At 34.9% G+C, this 20,655-nt stretch overlaps 1 protein-coding gene across 2 annotated transcripts in view; it reads right to left on the reverse strand.

Moving 5' to 3' along the window:
* SLC25A36 (solute carrier family 25 member 36) overlaps positions 1–20,655 on the reverse strand; it is a 36,828-nt gene that overhangs the window by 14,855 nt on the left and 1,318 nt on the right. The window contains exons 2-4 of one of the 2 annotated variants that reach the window (XM_059391862.1): positions 10,836–11,000; positions 6,374–6,451; positions 3,093–3,193 (exon numbers count right to left, since the gene is read on the reverse strand). In XM_059391862.1, the coding sequence (XP_059247845.1) occupies positions 3,093–3,193; positions 6,374–6,451; positions 10,836–11,000 (344 nt within the window). The remainder of the gene's footprint in view (positions 1–3,092; positions 3,194–6,373; positions 6,452–10,835; positions 11,001–20,655) is intronic. The other variant, XM_059391863.1, reaches the window with a different exon arrangement.

The following is a 20,655-nucleotide window of genomic DNA, read 5'->3' on the forward strand; positions in this document are numbered from 1 at the left end:
TATATACAAACACACAAAACATCTGTCCACCCACCCATTTGGGTGAATAAACTGCCATGGAAAATAAAATATTAAAAAATATATTTTATATAGGCAAGAAAAAATTTCTCTTTAATGAGTAGAAACTTAACCTTTAAAGTTTAATATTTATAATAAACTTAAAGTCAAACAGAAAAATGTATTTTGAAAAATAACAGTGAATGCTATAAGCAAGTAAAACCCACTAGATATTCAGTAAAAGGTAAATAATTATATTATTGGTATTTTAAAAATTAATCAATAACTGTTTGAATATATAATCCAATAAAAATAAAAATTCTTTTCATTTAAATCTATGTTGCATATAAAAGTCGGTATGTTTTTTACAGATAAAAATTTCTGAAAACTAGGAATTACTATAAAGAAACCATACTATTTTTTGCATGTACATTTGTGTCTAGTAATAGAGTAGGATATACAAATTCATTTAAACAAAAACATACAAGTCATCTTGACAAAACAAATACTCTCAGTCTAACAAAGGTTACATGTAGGGAAGAAAAAAAAGCAGGTAAAACAGAGTCAACATTCCTTAATTTTATTAAATAGCCTTCTAACTGGAAATAATTTTTCAATTATACCTCTAAATTTAGGTTTATAATTCTTAAAGTATTCTCTTGAAACACTACAACAAACCAAAGATCCACTTTAAATAAACTGTTTATTTTTATTAACAAAAGGTTTATTACCTAAATACTTGGGTTCATATGAATAAAATGCAAATTCAATGGGCTACCTGGAAAAAAAATTATGTACAAGGTCTGTTACTAAAATCCTTAATGTGTATGCGGTTTGATGTGGCAAAATCTTACAGGCAATATCATTAAAGTCTATTTTAGTGCACTTTTTGATACCAAAGTGACAAGGTTAGCATTTTTTTTTAAATAGCCAGTTAAAAAATGATTTTTCACATGACTGCCTCTAAGCACTTTGCACCCCCAATTCATATTTAAAAGACTTCTAAAAATGATCCTGAAGAAAAACCAGAGCAATCTGGTCTAGATAATTTCAAGAATGAAGGGGGCAAAAGGCTACCTTAATGACTTTGCATGGGATCTTTCAGTTTCACCAACAATGTAGTTATGTATAACAACTGCAGAGCTAAGTGTTAATGCTCATGAATAGTGCAAGGAAGCTCTGAAAGCACGATTCTCAGAAAAATGTAACTGCAAACACATGAAAGAGGTATTTTCAAATTACACAGTAAGTATTTAGTGTAATAATCTAAGCAAGGTTAAGACCATCAATTTACAAAAATTCAAGGAATTCAAGTTGGAAAATAATTATCAATATAAAAACAAACTATGAGTTGATATTTGTTCACACTTGAGAGAAAAGTGCAAAATGACAATTCCACCAAAATTCTTTACCACATTAGTAATAAACTCTGATGAGATATTCTAATGAAAAAAGATGTTCTACTGGGAATTAAGATATTCTGAAACCCCAAATTTGCATTACTGAATATATATTAACTATCCTCTACCAAAAACGTCTGCTCATCTACTTTCTGGACATCAAGTCTAACAAAATGAACCAAAAAAAAAAATTAAAAAATTAAAATTTCTTTAATAATTTTCTGGGGTTAAAAAACTGGTAGTCCAGAAATACATTCTTAAAGATCCTAATACAGCAGTTATATAGTTTGAAATTAGCCACTAATTTTTACCTTATACCCACTCAAATTTGAAGAGGAAAAATCGTATCTGTATTCAACAGCTATAAAAAGTAAATTAAAAAAAATTCTAGTTATAACTAGATGATATCTATGGTACTAAAGAACTAATTCTCAAAAACCAAATCTTTGTAGAGCAACCTACATTCCAAAGATAAGGTAAAAGGAAATTTGCATAAATTACATTAACTTGCTCAAGATCTCTCATCATGGATAAATAAAACTATTTTACCACCTTGACCTCTAAAGTTTTTACCTTTCAGCTTTAAAACTTTGGTGAGTCAGTCAATTACCAAATATGAAAAACCTTGAAAATAATTTGTGCGGTATATAGTAGATATATGGCTATTGACCCTTTCAGAAATTACTTATTCCAACTTACACTTAAGTTCGTTAAAGTATGTGGTTCAAATTGATCCAATTTATTTCTAAACAGAAAATGGTTAACAGTTTAAGGCACTCATTATTAAACACATAACTGACACTCAATTTATGGCTCAACAGTTGATGAAAGTAGTAAAAATCTGCTTTATAGTCATAGCATAATTTGGAAATGTGACATATGGTTAAATATACAATGAATCTCAGAAAACTGCAAATAATGAACCAAAGGTCATGGCTTTGTCTAACACGCATTGCAACAAATGATTCCAGAACCAGACTGGTCAAATCAATCTCCTAGTTTATCTTTAAGGCAGTACAGAGGCCCAAAACTAGTTGCATTAATTCAGAATCATATATACTCAACAATGATAGAAGAGTCCCTGGAAAACATTTCTATAGCAAGCATGTATACATAGCCAGTGCCTAAATTTAAGTATTATCTAGTGTTATTTATATGGAATGCTAAACATATTTTTCAAAATACATACATTATAGTATCTCTCAGTTATCAGTAATACATCACAAAAATTTCAGCATTTGAGCACAGGACAAAATGAATACTTTACCAAGAACTGCCGGCACATTTCAGACAGAAGCCAAAACATGCAGCAAAAAGGGAAAAGGCACTAACAGAAATTGAGGAGAGAAGAGTAAATTACAGCTGCATAACTTATTTATAGTGTAATTATGGTTGGATTCTTTAAACTGTCAAAGTGATCACTAACTATTCAGTGGACTACATAAGACAATGTAAATATTATACTACCTGTATGCTATCACAAACCCCTGATTACAAAAATGCCAACTTAAAACAGATTTTAAGTATACCTTCTGATCGAATTTACTGTAATACTAATAAATATTAAGAATCATATATGTAGATGCTAATCAATGAAAAGCACAATGTCTTAACTACATAATGTAAAATCATAATTCAACATTAAATCTCTAGGTTTTGGAAAAATTTTTGCTTTTTAATATTTTATATTCATACCTGCCATTGCAGCTGAAATCATGTGTACCTGGGTAGAATCCGGATCAAATATACCATTCAGCTTTTCCTTGCAGTTTGAGTAAGCAGCAAAGTATATAGCTCTAAAATAAAGATTTAAATTTTATCAATAAGCATGTTACAGAATTCATAGGATTTAAATGACAAGTAAATTCATCTAATTTTAGAAAAATCTAAAAACAAAGTCTTAGCCACATTCTCATGTAACATCAGGATAATTCACTTTTTTCCATGTAGATTCTGAAGTACAGTTTGCACTAACCCATTAAAAGACAAATCTCAATGTGAAGTTCCTCAAATGTAAAGCACCCTCCAACAAAGACACATACCACCCTGACCCAACACTTTTACATCAACTGATTGACTGAATGAAATAAAAAAAACTATTTGTATAAGAGATGTTTAGAAACATATGAATAAGGTTAGAAGGCTTAAGTAATGGTAAGGTTAAATTAAACACACTTGAGTAAATATAGTATAAGTACTTTAAAAATTGCTGAATATATAATTATTATGATTAGTTGATATTAATATAAAGATATTACTATTAATATATAATATTTTTAAGTGGGGAGAGGGTCATAGAACTGACCCAATTCATCAAAGTATGTTAAACAATTCTGAGATACCATGCTATATTCTAATCTATATCTTACAGAGTAGTTCACAGTATCCTTAAACAGACAAAATAATTCCAGAAGAAATAAACCCCATCAGGTCATGTCTTCTATGTTTATAAACATTCCATTACATCTGTAAATACTTCCCCTCTTAACTTATGGACTATGATTTCATGCATCCCCACCACCTCCTCATTGTTTAGCTTTCCAGGCTTTGAATTATTTGCTTGCAGTATCAAATCCTTTTATTTCCCAACATAACGGGCAAAAAAAGCACAAATGAGGACAGTCTCACTGTTGTGCCTTTTTTAATGTGCTGAAGAAAAATGGAAAGTTAATATAATTAAAAATGAAACATACTACATTATCAGCAAGAAAAACAAATAGAATACATTTAATGACAAATTGTGAAGACGTATAAATAGCACATTCCTAGAAATAATTAAGAAAGACCTTTTAATGAGAAGATAGGCAACGAATATATAAGGTAATTCACAGTAGAGATACACAAATGGAAAATCATTAGAAGAAGGTGTGAATGCACCAAAATTAAATAAATGTGTATTAAAACTGAAAATAGGGGCACCTGGGTGGCTCAGTTGGTTGAGTGTCTGCCTTCGGCTCAGGTTGTAATCTTGGGGTCTTGGGACAGAGCCTCAAGCCAGGCTCCCTGCTTAGTGGGGAGCTGGCTTTTCCCTCTCTCTCTGACCCTTCCTCCCCACCCTGCTTGTGTTCGCTCTCTAATAAATAAATAAAATCTTAAAAGAAAAAAAAAAAAAGGGAAAATCATGTTTAGTCTATTTGACTAGTATTAAAAGACATGAAGAGTAACCAACATGAGTAATTTGTGATAAAGAGCAACTAATGCACTACTTGAGAATAAAAAAAATTGCCTGTCAGAAGGCAACTGAGTAATATTAATTTCATATGTGTATATGCTTTTTATACAGAAATCCTACTTACAAGTAACTATCTAAAGAAATACACTTGCTTAAGTAAAGATAAAAATATAGCTGTGTTCACAAAACTACTGCTTTCAACAGACAAAATGTGGAAATACACGTAAAGGTTATCAATAAGGGAATGCTTATTAATGACAGAGTCGCCACATTATGTGATTAAACAAAAACTATGTATTTTGATGGAAAAAGCTTCAAGACAAATTTGGTGAAATATTTTAATACGATTAAATGAATGTACACAATAATTAAGTATACACAATATGCATTTTACATACAAAATAAGCCAGAAAAATTAAAAGAAGACTACACACGCCGAACTTTTATTAATAACACTTATCTGCGGAGACAAGTGCCTATGAGAAGGCATATAGCATGAGGGGTGATGTGTTTAAGATGGAATTTCAGCCTTTATGTTACACATTTTTAATTTTTATGGTAAGGATAAATTTTTTTTTACGATTTATTTATTTATTTGAGAGAGAGCGTGCGCATGTGTGGTTGAGTGCACAAGCATGCAAATGGGGGATGAGAAGCAGAGGGCGAGGGAGGACAGAGGTAAAGAATCTCAAGTAGACTCCACACTGAGCATGGAGCCCCAAGCCAGGCTCCAACTCAAGACTGTGATATCACGGGCGCCTGGGTGGCTCAGTGGGTTAAGCCGCTGCCTTCGGCTCAGGTCATGATCTCAGGGTCCTGGGATCGAGTCCCGCATCGGGCTCTCTGCTCAGCAGGGAGCCTGCTCCCTCCTCTCTCTCTCTCTCTCTGCCTGCCTCTCTGCCTGCTTGTGATCTCTGTCTGTCAAATAAATAAATAAAATCTTTAAAAAAAAAAAAAAAAGACTGTGATATCACAACCCGAGGTGAAACCAAGAGTCCGACGTTTAACCAACTGAGCCACTCAGGTGTCCCAAAATAAAATTTTGGGGGGAAGATTTTATTTATTTATTTGACAGCGGGAGCAGGAACACAAGCAGAGGCAGTAGGAACACAAGCAGGGGGAGTTGGAGAGGGAGAAGCAGGCTCTCTGCAGAGGGAGCCAGATGAGGGGCTCGATCCCAGGACCCAGAGATCATGACCTGAGCTGAAGGCAGACGCTTAAAGACAGAGCCACCCAGGCACCATCTCCCCCAACGGGTAATTTTTCAAGAGAGAAAAGAGCCCACAAAAACTTGAAAACCAATAAATAATAAGACATGTATCCAGTACATGGGATACAGAGAGCCATTTTCACTCTGAATGGGAACTCTACAGTATTTTATTGCAGAAGCAGTAAATCTAAGACAAAAAGATATCAGAGAAAAATGACAAATTAATGTATTAATAGGGCCTTTTTGGCTCTTTTAATAGGTAATGAAATTATTCTGTCTAGCTTGTCCTCTAAGCCAAAAAACAGGGTTAGTTCTAGAGCTCTAAGTAGTCCTCTTTCACACTATTGGTTCCCTTAGTATTCTCTGCCTTTTGAACTTGGTTCAAAAACTGCACCACAGTGATTTCACTAAGAGGTCTTTTGCGCTGCCACACAGGGAAAACGGCCCAAGCTTTTACATGGTTACTAGATACCTGTTTTTATACCAAGGCGCTTTATCCTTACCACCTTGACTTCTCTTCAGCATCTTCCATCATTAAACTTGAAACAATAAAGATTGCCACCATTTTGTTTAACTTAAAAAAATTATTTTTACCTGGAAGGAGCCACCCCCACTAAATTGGGACCTAATCCTCTGAACAAGGAACGAGGCCCTTCTTTTTCCAAGATCACTCTGAAAGAAAAAAATATTATTTAGAAAGGAATGTCCTTCAAAGTCTAATACCTTATTTGTATAGCAAACTTAAGACTTTTAAACCTGTCAAGTCTCTGCTATAAGGTTGTGCTGCTCTGCTCAGTGTTTCTTACTTATGAAAATCCGCTTTTCTTGACACAGCATAAAATGATCATCTTAAATGATAATAAAAAAATTCTAATCAGATTCTTTTCTAAAAGTTTTAAAGACTACAGTATAATTTCTACATTTTCATACAATCATGTTCTTGTATGAACATGATTATCTTCAATATCCTCCATTTTATAATCTTTACCAGCACATTCAGTTTCCGATCAAAAATGTAGTTTTCTGTCTAGTACTTGAGGTCCTTTCTTGATAATCAGACAACTCTCTCAGTAATGCAGCATTACCTCATTCAATCATTCCAGTGAAATGCTGTCAAAATCTGGCAACCTAACCTCCTTTAGGGTACCAAAATAGTTAGCCAGTTACCATATCCCCCTTTTTTTAGTTAACACTTACTATACTGAATACTTACTGCATAAAAACTAAGCAGAGAAAAAAGACAAAAAAGAAGGTGAGACACCTGCTAATGAGAAATTTGATGTACAGTTGCGGAAAAAAGAATTACACTAAAACAAATAATTCAACAGACTATATTAATAAGCAAATACTATACAAGCTAGATACATATGCCCAGCAGAGAAAGGAAGAGGCATGTCTAAGCCCTGGAAGGCTTTCTGAGAGTGAGTTATTAATTAAGCTTGGAAGTGAGAAGAAACAGAAACTAGAGAAAAGTATTTTAACCTAGAGTTAACAGGCTAGGGCAGTGGTTCTTAACCACCTATGTGCTTAAGAATGATTTCTTTAAAGACAGTTGAGCATAATGGTTAAATAAGGACCTGAGATATGGGGCCAGACTTCTTAAATAAGGAGACCAATTTTTGTAAAACACTAGCTGTAAGAACGTAAGTAGTAACTTTTCTCTTATCCTTATTTTCATCAGCAGTAAACAGAGAAAAACAGTACTCTTTTTTTGAGTTGCTGTGAGGAATAAATAAATAAGCATATGAAGAACTTAAAAGAGATCTGGCTCCCAGTAAGTACTTAGTAAACCTTAATATTATGAGCATTTGTTTAAAACACTTATTTCTCTGATCTCATCCTCGAAGTATTCTGACTCAATAGGTATAGGACACTGCTCAGTAATTTGCATTTTTACCATATTTCCAGATGACTGACACAGTGATATAGAACCACATCTGATAAAACTAGATTAGACAGAAGCAGAGTTCAAAATAACAAATAATGGAGAACATTTTGAAGATTCAGTGTTTGTTAGCCTTTTCTGTATCGTAAGTCTCGCTGAAAAATTAAGAAAGGCAAATGTTCTTTAAAAAAACAAAAACAAAAACAAACATATTTGTTGGGGTGCCTGGATGGCTCAGCTGGTTAGGTGTCTGACTCTTGGTTTCAGCTCTAGTCATGGGCTCAGGATCATGGGACTGGGTCACATTGGGCTCTGTGCTCTGCAGGAAATTTGCTTCAGATTCTCTCCCTCTCCCCTTCCCACATACACTTGTGTACTCTCTCCCAAATAAATAAATAAGATCTTTAAAAATATATATATACATTTGCAAACACAATTCTGCATACAATTTCATGTCATTTATAGACCTCCTGAAGTTCACCCATGACCCACCTAGGAAACCAAGAGCCCGGTGGGGGGCAGGGGGAAGGGATTTCTAAAGTTCATGGGTAAGCCATGAAATGCTTCACTCACTAGAATGGTTATAATAAAAAAGTCAGATATAGTAAAACAAGGGTTGGTGGGGGTGCCTGGGTGGCTTTAGCCCTGAGTTGATGGAGCCTACTTAAAAAACAAAAACAAAAAACCGGGGTTGGTAAGACAGTGCAGAAACTGAAAATTTCATTCAATGGTGGTAGGAATGTAAAATGATGCAGCCACTTTGGAAAATAGTGTTCTAGTTCCTCAAAATGTTACAAGTTATTGTATGACCTAGCAACTCTGCTCCTAGCATATCCCCCCCAAAATGAAAACATACATTTCTATAATAGCATCATTCAGAATACTGCAAAGTGGAAACAAACCAATGTCTATCAACTGATGAGTGGATAAACAAAATGTGGTATATATAAAGCAATACTTGACAATAAAAAGATACTGTTACTACATGGATCAACCTTGAAAACATGCTAAATGAAAGAAATCAAACAAAAGACTGTATTACATAATTCCATTTATATAGAATGTCCATAATAAGCAACTGTATAGTGATAGAAAGCAGATTATAGTTGCCTAGAGCTAGGGGATGGAAGGAGAGAGAAGGGAGAAAATGAGAAGTGGCTGTTAACAGATAAAGGTTTATTTAGTGATGATGATGGAAACGTTTGAAAATTGGAAGGTGATAGTGGTCACACAATTCTCTGGATATACTAAAAACAAACAAATTGTATACTTTACATGGGTTAATTTTATGGTACGTAACTTGTACCTCAAATAAAGATGTTAGGGGGAGAAAAAAAAAGGCCATGAAACAGATTGCTTTGGACAGAGCCCCTGAGTAGGGAATCAAAGGGAATGAGTAAAAAGGTATTAAGGCAGAGAATGCAAACTTAGAAGTCACCTATATACTAATGACAGGTGATACATGTTAAACTGACTCTTAACTGAGGGCCAGAAAAACTGAGAAATTAAAACAAAGCTGAGAGGGATTCCTACTACTGCTGAGAAAAGTCAGAAGGCAAAACCACTGAAAAATAGAAAAAAGAATAAAAAATATACTACTACTGTGGGGAGCCTGGGTGTCTCAGGTGGTTAGGCATCTGACTTGATTTCAGCTTAGGTCATGATCTCAGGGTCGTGAGATCTGAGCCCCACAGTGGCTGTGCACTCATTTCAGAGCCTGCTTGTTCCTCTTCCTCCACATCTGCCCCTCCCTCTGCTTGCATACACTCCTGCTGGCTCTTAAATAAATAAAAAAATATATACGGCTGTCGCAAAGATCAAAGAAAGAAGTTCAGGAGACATAACAGTGGTAATAGAAGACAGAATCATGATATTGAAATGACCTATTTTTAACAGGTAAAATATTCTATTTCTGCCAAGATATTATTAATTCGATTGATAATACTCGTATCAGATACTCATCTGTAATTACGGCATTTTATTTATTTATTTATTTAAGAAGGGGAGAGGGGCAGAAAGAGAGAGACTCTTAAGTAGTCTCCACATCCAGCATGGAGCCCATCACAGGGCTACATCTCACAACCCTAAGATCATGACCTGAGCCGAAATCAAGAGTCAGATGCTTAACCAACAGAGGCACCCAGGTGCCCCTGTAATTATGGCATTTTATTTATTTATTTTTAAAGATTTTATTTATTTGAGATACAGAGAGTGAGTGAGAGAGAGAGTGTACAACCTGGAGGAGGCATATAGGGAGAGGGAGAAGCAGGCTCCCTGCTCAGCAGGGAGCCCAACCTGGGACTCAATCCCAGGACCTGGGGATCATGATCTGAGCCGAAGGCAGATGTTCCACTGACTGAGCCACTCAGGCACCCTATAATTACAGCATTTTCATCCAAAATTGTTAACAATTTTATTCTACCTATCATGTACTAGGAAAACTGAAAAAAGAAAAAAGACTGATGAACTCTTGGTAACTAAGGTAAACACTCACTATTGAGTTTATTTGCTGCCACAAAATAAATACTACTGAACTAAGTTCAAATAGATTATGTACCAAGTGACCTGATAAGGCAGATACAAGTTACATACCTAAGTTTGAACACATAAAACGTGATCAACAGTTTTGAAATCTTAAATCCAATGTGCAATATAATGAAGTATGGTAAAATGTAAAAACAAAATCTTTTTCAAACCACCAAGAAATGTCAAACAAACACTGAATCACCTCTTAAAACCAGTAGAACACTGCTTTAAATTTCAGTTATGTTGAGGTTACATAAAAATCACAGATTGCCATTAAGTGGTTGTACTAACTGTGTCAATACTTGGAAAATTAAAAAACATACAGAAAGAGTCGGGATTTAACACTATCACATTTCAAAGACAAATAGGACACCTAGAATACCTTCAGAAAACAAATCCACTGACTAAATATAGAAAAATAATCTAAATACACATGATTTGGAAATAACATTACATTTTATATCATCCAACTAACTGTTCCTCTCCATTAGGGATTATCATTTCTGAATATAATTTAGAGTAACTCTGTTAATAAGTTTGTAAAAAAGCTTCTTAAAATGGGGCAGAATATAAACAAACAAAACACATGGCTATCATTACGGAAAACAAACTAAAAAAAACAAATTCACGAAAATTGTGCCTCACTTTAGGCAGTGGAGAGGTCCGGGAGACACTACACGGTTGACACTGGCTCCAGCCATGGTGTTCAACTGAACTTCAGAGATATAAAGCGTCACAGAAGATGACTGCAGCCGTGTTTTTACAACTTCCAGTGGACATGTCAGAATAGCTCCTACTGTACCACCACATCTACGAAAAAATGAAAGGAACAAATCTACTTACTCCATAACTTAGTACACACATTTAGACTGTATAATGAGTGGGCAACTGGGGCTTCACCAAGCTATTAAAATGTTAAAATTTTTTATTTTAAAAGACTAAACCATTTTAATGTTTATTTGACTGCATACACCTTTAGTAGCTACAAAGAACTGAGCTTAATAATTTACTGGGAAGCCACAGCATAGTTTTAAATAGTATCCTAAGGGTTTATTTGGTGCTCCTTGCCAGATATTATTTGTAGTTGTTGACACCTAGAGGAGTCCCTCAAACTCCTCTATCTTTCAAAACTCAAGCTATGTTCTTCAGAGCAATAAAAATTAACCACTGATGGATAATCATGTTTCCTATTTTAAATATTCAAATACTCCGAAGTGTTTTGCCTACAAAAAATGGTATTTTTGTCTCAAAATCAGTGGATTAGGTCCACAGGTAGAAATCTGTACAAAGCAGATAGGCTTAGCTAGAAGAATCCAATTTAAATACAAAAACTGACCATCAAAACAAAACAAAAGCTCTAAACAAATGACATCATTTAAACTTTTTCAAGGAATGTAAGAGATAGGATGAGTATTCTTTTTAAATGCAAGAACGGGAAATAATTTTCTCTTAAAGCACTAATAACAACCCAGTGAAACCTCGTGAAACCTTGAGAACTGCTTTCTAACCAGAGGAAAATCAGGAGACCCCTCACCAAAGAGTCAAAGTGAAAAAAAGCAGACTGTATCAGAAGTAACCTGAACCTCCAAATGGGCGCGAAAGGAAGAAAAAGAAAAGTAGCCCACCACAGAAATACACTAAACAATTCTATCTCTAGAATTAAAAAAAAAAAAGTGTATGTGTGTATCACATAGTAAAAAAAGGCAGCATAGCAACGCCCAATAAAATTTAGAACAAATTATTTATAAATATACAAAATTTAGGACATATATATAAAATATGTAAGTATTTCACAGTGATACAACAGTAACACGCCATCAAGAAAATAAAACTGAAACAAATTTTATGCAACAAAAGTGAAAAATACAACTTAAAAACAGAACATTCATATGCATATGGTTGCAAATAAACCCTGAAAGATTTTTTTTCAAAATCATTTATCAGGGAAATGCAAACAACCACAATGAGCTATAACGATACATCTATTATTGGTGAAAACTAAAAAGAATGAGAAAGCCAAGCGCTGATAAAGGCCAACTGGAAATCTCATACACTGCTGATGGGAATGCAAAGTGGTAGTCATTTTAGAAAATGGCTTTAAAAAACAAACAAACAAAAAAAACCCAGAAAAGAGAGCCTGTTGATTTCTTATAAAGTCCCGCTCTTAGGTGCTGACTCAGGAGAAATCCAGATATATGTCTTCACAAAGTCCTGTCCATGAATACTCATAGCAGCTGTATTCTTAAAAGCCCAAAACTGGTAACCTAAATGTCTACCAACATGAAGGATAAACAAGTTATGGTATATCAATACAATAGATTATTACATTCTGTAAAAAAAGTAACAATCTGGATGAATCTCAAAAGCATTATGCTAACTGAGAAAGTGAGGGACAAAAGCCTTTTATTTTAGGACATTTTCATTTTTATGACTTTTTGGAAAAGGCAAAACTAGAACAGAAATGAGATCAGTGATTACCTAGAGGTAGTGGAGTGCATAGGAACTGCCTGCAAAGGGCATGGAGGAATTCTTGGGATAAAAGGAATGTTCTGTATCTTGATTGATTTTAATAGTACTTACAGGACCTTACACATTACCAAAACTTACTGAACTACACACTTAACAAATTTTATTTGGTGAACGTTATCATATGCCTTGATAAAACTGATGAAAAAACTGAGTATGTGAAAACTAGTTAAGTATATGCACTACCTGGAATTGAATACATTGTGTTAAAATTTTAGTCATAATTAACTTAAAAACTCCATTTAGTTTTAAATAGGAAATTTTTAAAAATTAAAAAATTAAAAAAAAAAATTAAAGCCCAAAAGGAAAGATCAAAACCGTAATTCTATTGTCAGAAATCAACACACCAATTAGATAAATAGTAGGCCTATAAGAGATCTGAAACAAAATTAACTAGATTAAGGGAGAGCCCATACTCAATAAATAAGGAACAGGTATAATTTTTGAACAGCTATGAAATAGGCTTAAAACCTCATTACAGTTGACTCCCAGACAACATGGGGGTTAGGGGAACCAACCTTTCCCACACCCCCATGTAGTTAAAAATCCACATTAACTTTTGACTCCCCCAAAATGTAACTTCTAATAGGCTACTACTGACTGAAGCCTTACCAAGAAAATGAACATGTAACATGTATTTTGCATATGTATTATATATTTTATTCTTACTATATAAAGCAGAAGAAAATGTTAAGAAAATCATGTGAGGAAACTATATTTACAGTACTATATTTATTGAAAAAAAAATCTGCATAAAAGTGGCCCATATCAGTTCAAATCCATGTTGTTCGAGAGTCAACTTTATATAAAAGACCACAATCTACTTTGGGAAAACAGCCTTGTTGTAAAGATGATGTATGATATTACCCATGTAAAGTATTTCATGACATTGCACACATTAGTATTAGCTACTGAATTTAATCAGCATCTATTACAGATAGCAGTAACAGAATTCCATCATAACTTTTACAAACACTTTATGGCCAGACCACAGACAAGATACTATGATTCCTTAAGGAACAATTTAAAAGTAATGTTTAAAACTTAAACAATTCTCCCTCTTAAAAACAATTCAACAAGTAATGAGGATCTAAGTTACACAGAGCTGGGGAATGGTTTAAGTGGGTGTACACACAAGCACTTAGGCTGTCCTGAAGCAATTTTATGTTACGAAATTCAATAGGTATGTAAGCATAGGGGTGACACTCCAGTATCTCTCATGCCGTTTTTATCTTCAAGCCATTTAAAATTACCACGCATGCTGAAATCAGAAGAATTGATGCAGCGAACAAAACTACTGGAGTCAAACATTTAAAATCTCTCCTCATGAAAACGGGGTTAACTATACATTATTTCCTCTCCACGTCAAAAAACGCATATTTTAAAGAAATATGCCACAAGGACAGAGGGAGCCAGGGAGAAATGAACAAGACCCAAGATTCCAAGCAATGAAGCATAAAGGGATTTTTAATGACTTACGAGCAAGGAGGCAAAAAGAACTGCAGAAGGAAATACGGAAGAAAAGCCCTGCAGAATCTCAAGAGGCCTGAAGATCAGTGCACAAAGTATTCAAGATGGAGGTGAGGCAAAGAATGGAAAACAGAAGGACTGGCTGATAGGCTACACAACAAAGGGGCGATATCCAGGTGGGATCTACCCCCAACTCCCCACACACTGGGTGAAACTATATTCCCAGGCAGAAGCCTAATTCTCTAAAGAACCTGAGAATTCGGGGTGCCTGGGTAGCTCAGTGAGTTAAGCCTCTGCCTTCAGCTCAGCTAATGTTCTCAGGGTCCTGGGATCAAGCCCAGCATCAGGTTCTCTGCGGGAGCCTGCTTCCACCCCTCTCTCTATCTGCCTCCTCTCTGCCTACTTGCGATCTCTCTTTCTTTCTGTCAAATAAATAAATAAATAAAACCTTAAAAAAAAAAAAAAAAAAGAACGTGAGAATTCAAGAATCTCAGAGGTTAGGCTTCACAGGTACAATCAATAGATTCCAAAAAAATCAAAACAAAACCCAAAATGAATTCCTACACCAAGGTGAGCTACTACAATCTTTTAAAATATTGGGAACAAAGATCTCATCGACTTCCACACAAAGCATAAAAGGTTTTTTAACAAAGGAAATGTCAAAATAGCATCAGAATTCCCAGAAGATTATGGATTCTAGAATTCTATACCAAACCTACCTATCAAGCAGAAAAAATAAATACAGGCAAATAAATATTTAAGAAATTTCTTACCTTATACCTTATCTTAGCTACTAAAGAACGTGTTCTACAAGTTAAGGGATTAATCTAAAAAAGAGGAGGGAATATTCCAAGTTATTATGTTGTACACCTAAAACTAATACGCATTATAGGTCAATTACATCTTGATAAAATGGGGATGGGGGGTGGGGATTGAATTTAGGAAAAGAATGAGTAACCTAGGAGAGCGAGAAAGGAATCCCAAGATGACCGTGAAAATGTCAGGCTCAGAAAATAACCAGCCCAGAAAGGATTCACACAGTTCAGAGGGATGAAGATATTCAGGGAAAAAAAAAAGACAAATGAATATATTTGATGATATGAAACTAAATATTCAAATACTCACATAATTAAACAAACATTTTGAAATATGTAGCAATTATTAATTCCAAGGGGAGGAAATGAAGATATTCAAGAAAGAAAAGGTCAACAACTGAGCCCTCCAATCAAAGATACACTACCACAGTAAGCTGAGCATTATCTATTGATTTAACTAAAAAATTGTTATGTAACTAACTATATACTGAGAGAACAGAAAGAAAGGAGAAATAGGGAATTGTATAACTAAATCCTCATCTTTTCTTTTTTTTAAAAGATTATTTATTTATTTATTTGAGAGACAGAGAGAGAACACAAGCAGGCAGAGTAGCAGTCAGAGGGAGAGGGAGAAGCAAGCTTCTGCTGAGCAGGGAGCCCAAAGTGGGGCTCAATCCCAGGACTCTGGGATCATGACCTGAACAGAAGGCAGCCACTTAACCAACTGAGCCACCCAGGTGCCCCTTAAATCCTCATCTACCAGAAGAGAAAGTGTGAAGAAAATTCTACACAGCTGAGACAACAAGAAGTTCCCACTAGGAAGGAAATGTGGGAGGAGAGGAGTTGGGGAATGCTGTTTAATAAGAATCTTACAGCAGCATTTTAAAAAAATACTATACGCACACATTTATTTTTAAAATAAACAATCAAAAAAAACTTAGCAGTATCTTTTTTTTTTTTTTTTTTTTAACAGCAGCAGTTTTTAACTGGAGAATGTGGTTGATGCTTCTGGGACCTACTTACTGGACCCCATGAAAAAATGGTATGCAAGTGTCTTTGACTCAGTTACTCCAAAATAAATCCAGAATCTTAACCACTGCTCATCAATTCCATCCTGGTCTAAGCCACTGATCTCTGCTGTAATTCTAATTAGAATTTATTATACGACCCATGCTCCTACCTCAGAATTTCTACTCTTGCCATTTCGTCTTCCATTCTTGCCTTGAATTGAAGAGCCAGTTACTAGCTCACCTCTTTATCTTTGCTCAGTTGTCACTTCTCACTTATGTCCTCTCTGATCACCATATATAAAATCTTTCACACTGACTCTTTAGCCACCTTTCTTGCACTACTCTTCTCTACAGCCCATACTGCCCACTTAAAATACTAAGTATTTTATTTACTTTATCTTCTGTATTTCCTGATGCTACAATGAAAGCATCAGGAAATCAGCAGTTTATATCCACTTACCACAGACTGCCTTCAGCTCAGGTCATGATCTTGGAGTCCCAAGACTGAGTCCCACATGGGGATCCCTGCTCAGCAGGAACTCTGCTTCTCCTTCTGACCCTCCCCCATCTCCTGTTCTCTCTCTCAAATAAATAAATAAATAAATTTTAAACTTTTTTTTAAAAAGGAGGTAGTAAACAGTGTATTTGGCCCAACTTCCTTATTCTGCAGATGAGGAAACAAAAATCCTGCAAGGGAAAATTAGTTGCTCCAAGTTGACAGTCAACTAAAGAACAAACCAAATCTGATTTTTAAGTCCAGCTCTTTCCCTTTCAAATCTCTGAATTCAATTCCACAAGAACTATTTTACATGAAGACACAGTATATCCACATTCACAAACATTTCACAGAATACTCACTATTTTTAGAAGGTTGGTCACAAACCAACCAAATTGATTTTATAATCCACTAATAGGTTCCTATAAAATTTGAAGCATGCTGTTCTATGCTAAATTAGATGCAATTTAGCCAGGAAGGATATAAAGGGAAAAATGTGTTCTTCTGGGGTTTTTTTTGGGCAGGGGGGCAGGTGTTAGTGAGGATGGTAGGGATGAGAAGAAGAATGGGACAGACAGGGAGAGAGAAAATCCTAACGGGCTCCAGGTTCAGCGCTGAGCACACACTTTATCTCATGACCGTGAGATCCTAACCTGAGTGTCAAATCAGGAGTTGGACACTTGAACAACTGAGCCACCCAGGCACCCCTCTTCTGTACAGTTATTATTACAAATCTTAAATAGCTTGTGAGTAGAGATAACTTCTACTTACTGGTCAATTTAGTGCAACATTAAAGCCAGCTTACTACTTAACAGGTGGAGGCTAGGGACAATGCATTCTCAGCTTCAAAACTAAAGGGGTGGGAGGAGTACAACTAAAATATACTGAATATATACTGTGTGCCTCATTTATTAATCTATAAGATTTTGGACAGCACAATTATTTTATTAAGCAAGTCATAAAACAAAAGACTAGAAATTATTTCTTAAACATTCTATATAAAAACCATAATATTTAAAATTATTTTAGTTTTATTCTATTCTCCCACAAAGAAAGTTTCTAAACAATGAATACGGATTTAAATTGTTTTACTACTTATAATAAGAAAACTCTACATGAACACTGATTTGCACAGCCAATATAATGCTTTAAAATATTAGCAAGATAGGGCGCCTGGGTGGCTCAGGTCCTGATTCCAGGGTCCTGGGATCCAGTGGACCAGGCTTCCGGCTCAGCAGGGAGACTGCTTCTCCTTCTCCCTGCCTGCTTGTGCTCGAGTTCTCAAAATACAAAATCTTAAAACAACAACAACCAAAAAACCAAAAACTAGCAAGATAGAAATGTAGAATGTAGTGCGGCTAGGAAGCATCCAGGATCAAGAAGGCCACGTGGAAGACCCTGTCATTTACAACAACACAAAAGAACATAGAAGACATTATGCTAAGTGAAATAAGTCAGACACAGAAAGGAAAAAATGGCATGATCTCACTATTACATAAAATCTAAAGTCAAATAAGACAGAACAATACAGGGTAGTCAGCAGGGGCAAGAAGGTGTGGGAAATGTTAGAATATTAGTCAGTACAAATCTGCAGTTATGTAGGATGAATAAGTCTAAAGTTCTAATGTATAGCACAATGATTAAAATTACCACTACTATACTGAACACTGGAAATCTGCAAAGAATAGATTTCAGGTGCCATCACAAAAAATGGTAACTACACCAGATGTTATGTCATAATCTTTTCACTATGCATTCGTATTATCAAATCATCATGCTGTATACTTTAAATATATACAATTAAGAAAGGCCATGTGAAGAAGCTCCTATGATTACCTTAGTATGAGGTACTGAAGGCTAACAAGGGTGACAAGGGCATATAGAGGCTTTCTAACATCCAATTATCATCAAGTCTCTCTGGTTCTACATTCTAAACTTCCTCTCACATTTCCCCTCACCATCCCCATTCCAAGTGCCTTAAGCAGGCCACCACTTCCTTTTGCTCCTGTGTCCCTCTGTCCATGATGTGGCCAATGAGTTAAGAACAGTTGCTTGTAAGTTATCACTAATGTAATTTGCTGCTAATAATAAAGTACTAAGTTGTAGCTTTATTGTAAGAAAAAAAAAAAAGTTCCAATGCAAGGTTGCTTGCTCATTTTCTTTAAGTGCTTTGATTGGCAAAGAATTCCAAGGAAAGAATAGTCAAGTTTGTTATTCTATAACATCAAAAACCTAGAAAGGACAGTTTCTAAGGTTTATTCCTTCTATCTGAGACAATCTCTTCCTAGAAAAAAAGCAAACTGTCTCTTAGTGGATAGCTGACCCAAGTCTACACAATATATAGTTCTATTGAAGATTTTAATATACAAATAGTTATTAAAAATACAGCTTAAATTAAATCTTACTTACATTCTTTTGACAAGTTGTTAGGAGTTGCCTCCATAACACAACTGACCTAACCAATGACCTTACAAACTCTGAATTAACCCTGGCAAAAAATATAATGGAACCAAAGGGTGTCTTAAAGAAAGAATAAGTTAGCAACGTGACTATGTTACCCACATCCAAGGTCCAAGCTCTAATCTGTTGCAAATGTTTCCGATTTAATAATACAGACCATTGGAAATTTTCAAGATTCTGATAAACACATACTTGAATACAATTACAACCATCAGGGAAACAATCCAAAGGCCCCATACTTGGGCAATTTTTGCCTAAGATTAAATGCCACTGCAAAACATTATTTAGATTTTTAAAACATATTGAGTTTTCAGAACTTAATCTAAATGATACCTGTATGTGAAGCAGCCCAGTCACAACAGCTATTAAAAAAGATCTCTCCCCTCTTCCGTAACTACTTATTATTGCTAAAGTGAAAATAACTTTCCTAACTCCTAATTAACATAAGTCTAACAGGATAAAAATGAAATCTAGCTTTCTATGAAGAATGTACCAGAAGTGATCGCCTAAATAAGCAACTTTCATATATAAAAGAATTCAACATCTTCAATTAAGAACAATGTAACTGACACAACCCAACATCATTTCCAAAAGGTTACCATATAGACCTCCAGGATATTCTACAATATTGGCGTTATGTAATATAGAGCTGGAAGGATCTGTAGAGATTATTTACCTCTCATTTTATATGTATAGAAAGCTGTTTGACCTTGGGTAAATCAATACACCTCAGTAATTTTCCATATTTTTAAGGGGCTGAACCAGATGATCTTTACCATCCTAGTCCTAATATTTCTCTAAAAATGATAAACCATGGGGTAAAAAAAAGGTAAACCAGGTTTTATTGCAAAAAATTATGCAACCACATATAACTATAAAACCAAGAGATACAAAGGAATTTACAAGGCTGATCACCTATGTTGTGTCAGGCTTTATTCTAGTACTTCATTTAATACTCTCAATAACCTGCAAATGCTAGGTTCTTTGGGGGAGGGAGGCTTCTAAATCCATTGGTGTTTAGATGCTGCAAAAACTCCATTTCTGCTCTTAAAGAAAAAGCTAACCAGGAGGTCCTTTACATGCATTAGTAACAAAAAAGTGACAGAATATCTTAATCCAAACAGGGAACTTAGTGCAATCAAGCTAACACGCCCTACTTTTAAAAAAACTTGATGTATGAATTTTGAATGCAGAGTAATAGAAATGTTAGGACCTGGGAAGGGCCTTAGAGATCATGTAGCACACCCTCCTCAATTTACAAATGAAACCAATTAAAATAAAAGTTTTTGTCCATTTTTCACTCATATTAAAATAGCGGCCATAAGTAAATGTGCAGTCTCCTTTGAGATACATTACCTCAATTACATGAGGAAGCCTGATAATTTGCCTAACACATATTTACAAGAACATCTACATGGCTAATTTTTTTTTAAAGATTTAACTTGCCAATATTATTGGTTAATGTATCAGAAATATGGATTACTGGCAAAAGTGTCAGAAATATGGAAAGTAAACTCCGTCTAAACTTTGCCTCACGGATTAAAAGGAAAGTATTTTTTATTCCAGATCAGTGGCTGGCCCATGACTAGTGTACAATAAAAGTTTGCTGACTGAATGTGCCAACCCAAGGAAAAGTATTACCATCACTGGCAATAAAATCTTACAGTGGCCGACTGAAAAACTACGCT

The sequence above is a fragment of the Mustela nigripes genome, chromosome 2, assembly GCF_022355385.1.
Source record: "Mustela nigripes isolate SB6536 chromosome 2, MUSNIG.SB6536, whole genome shotgun sequence".
In the NCBI taxonomy this organism is placed as follows: domain Eukaryota; kingdom Metazoa; phylum Chordata; class Mammalia; order Carnivora; family Mustelidae; genus Mustela; species Mustela nigripes.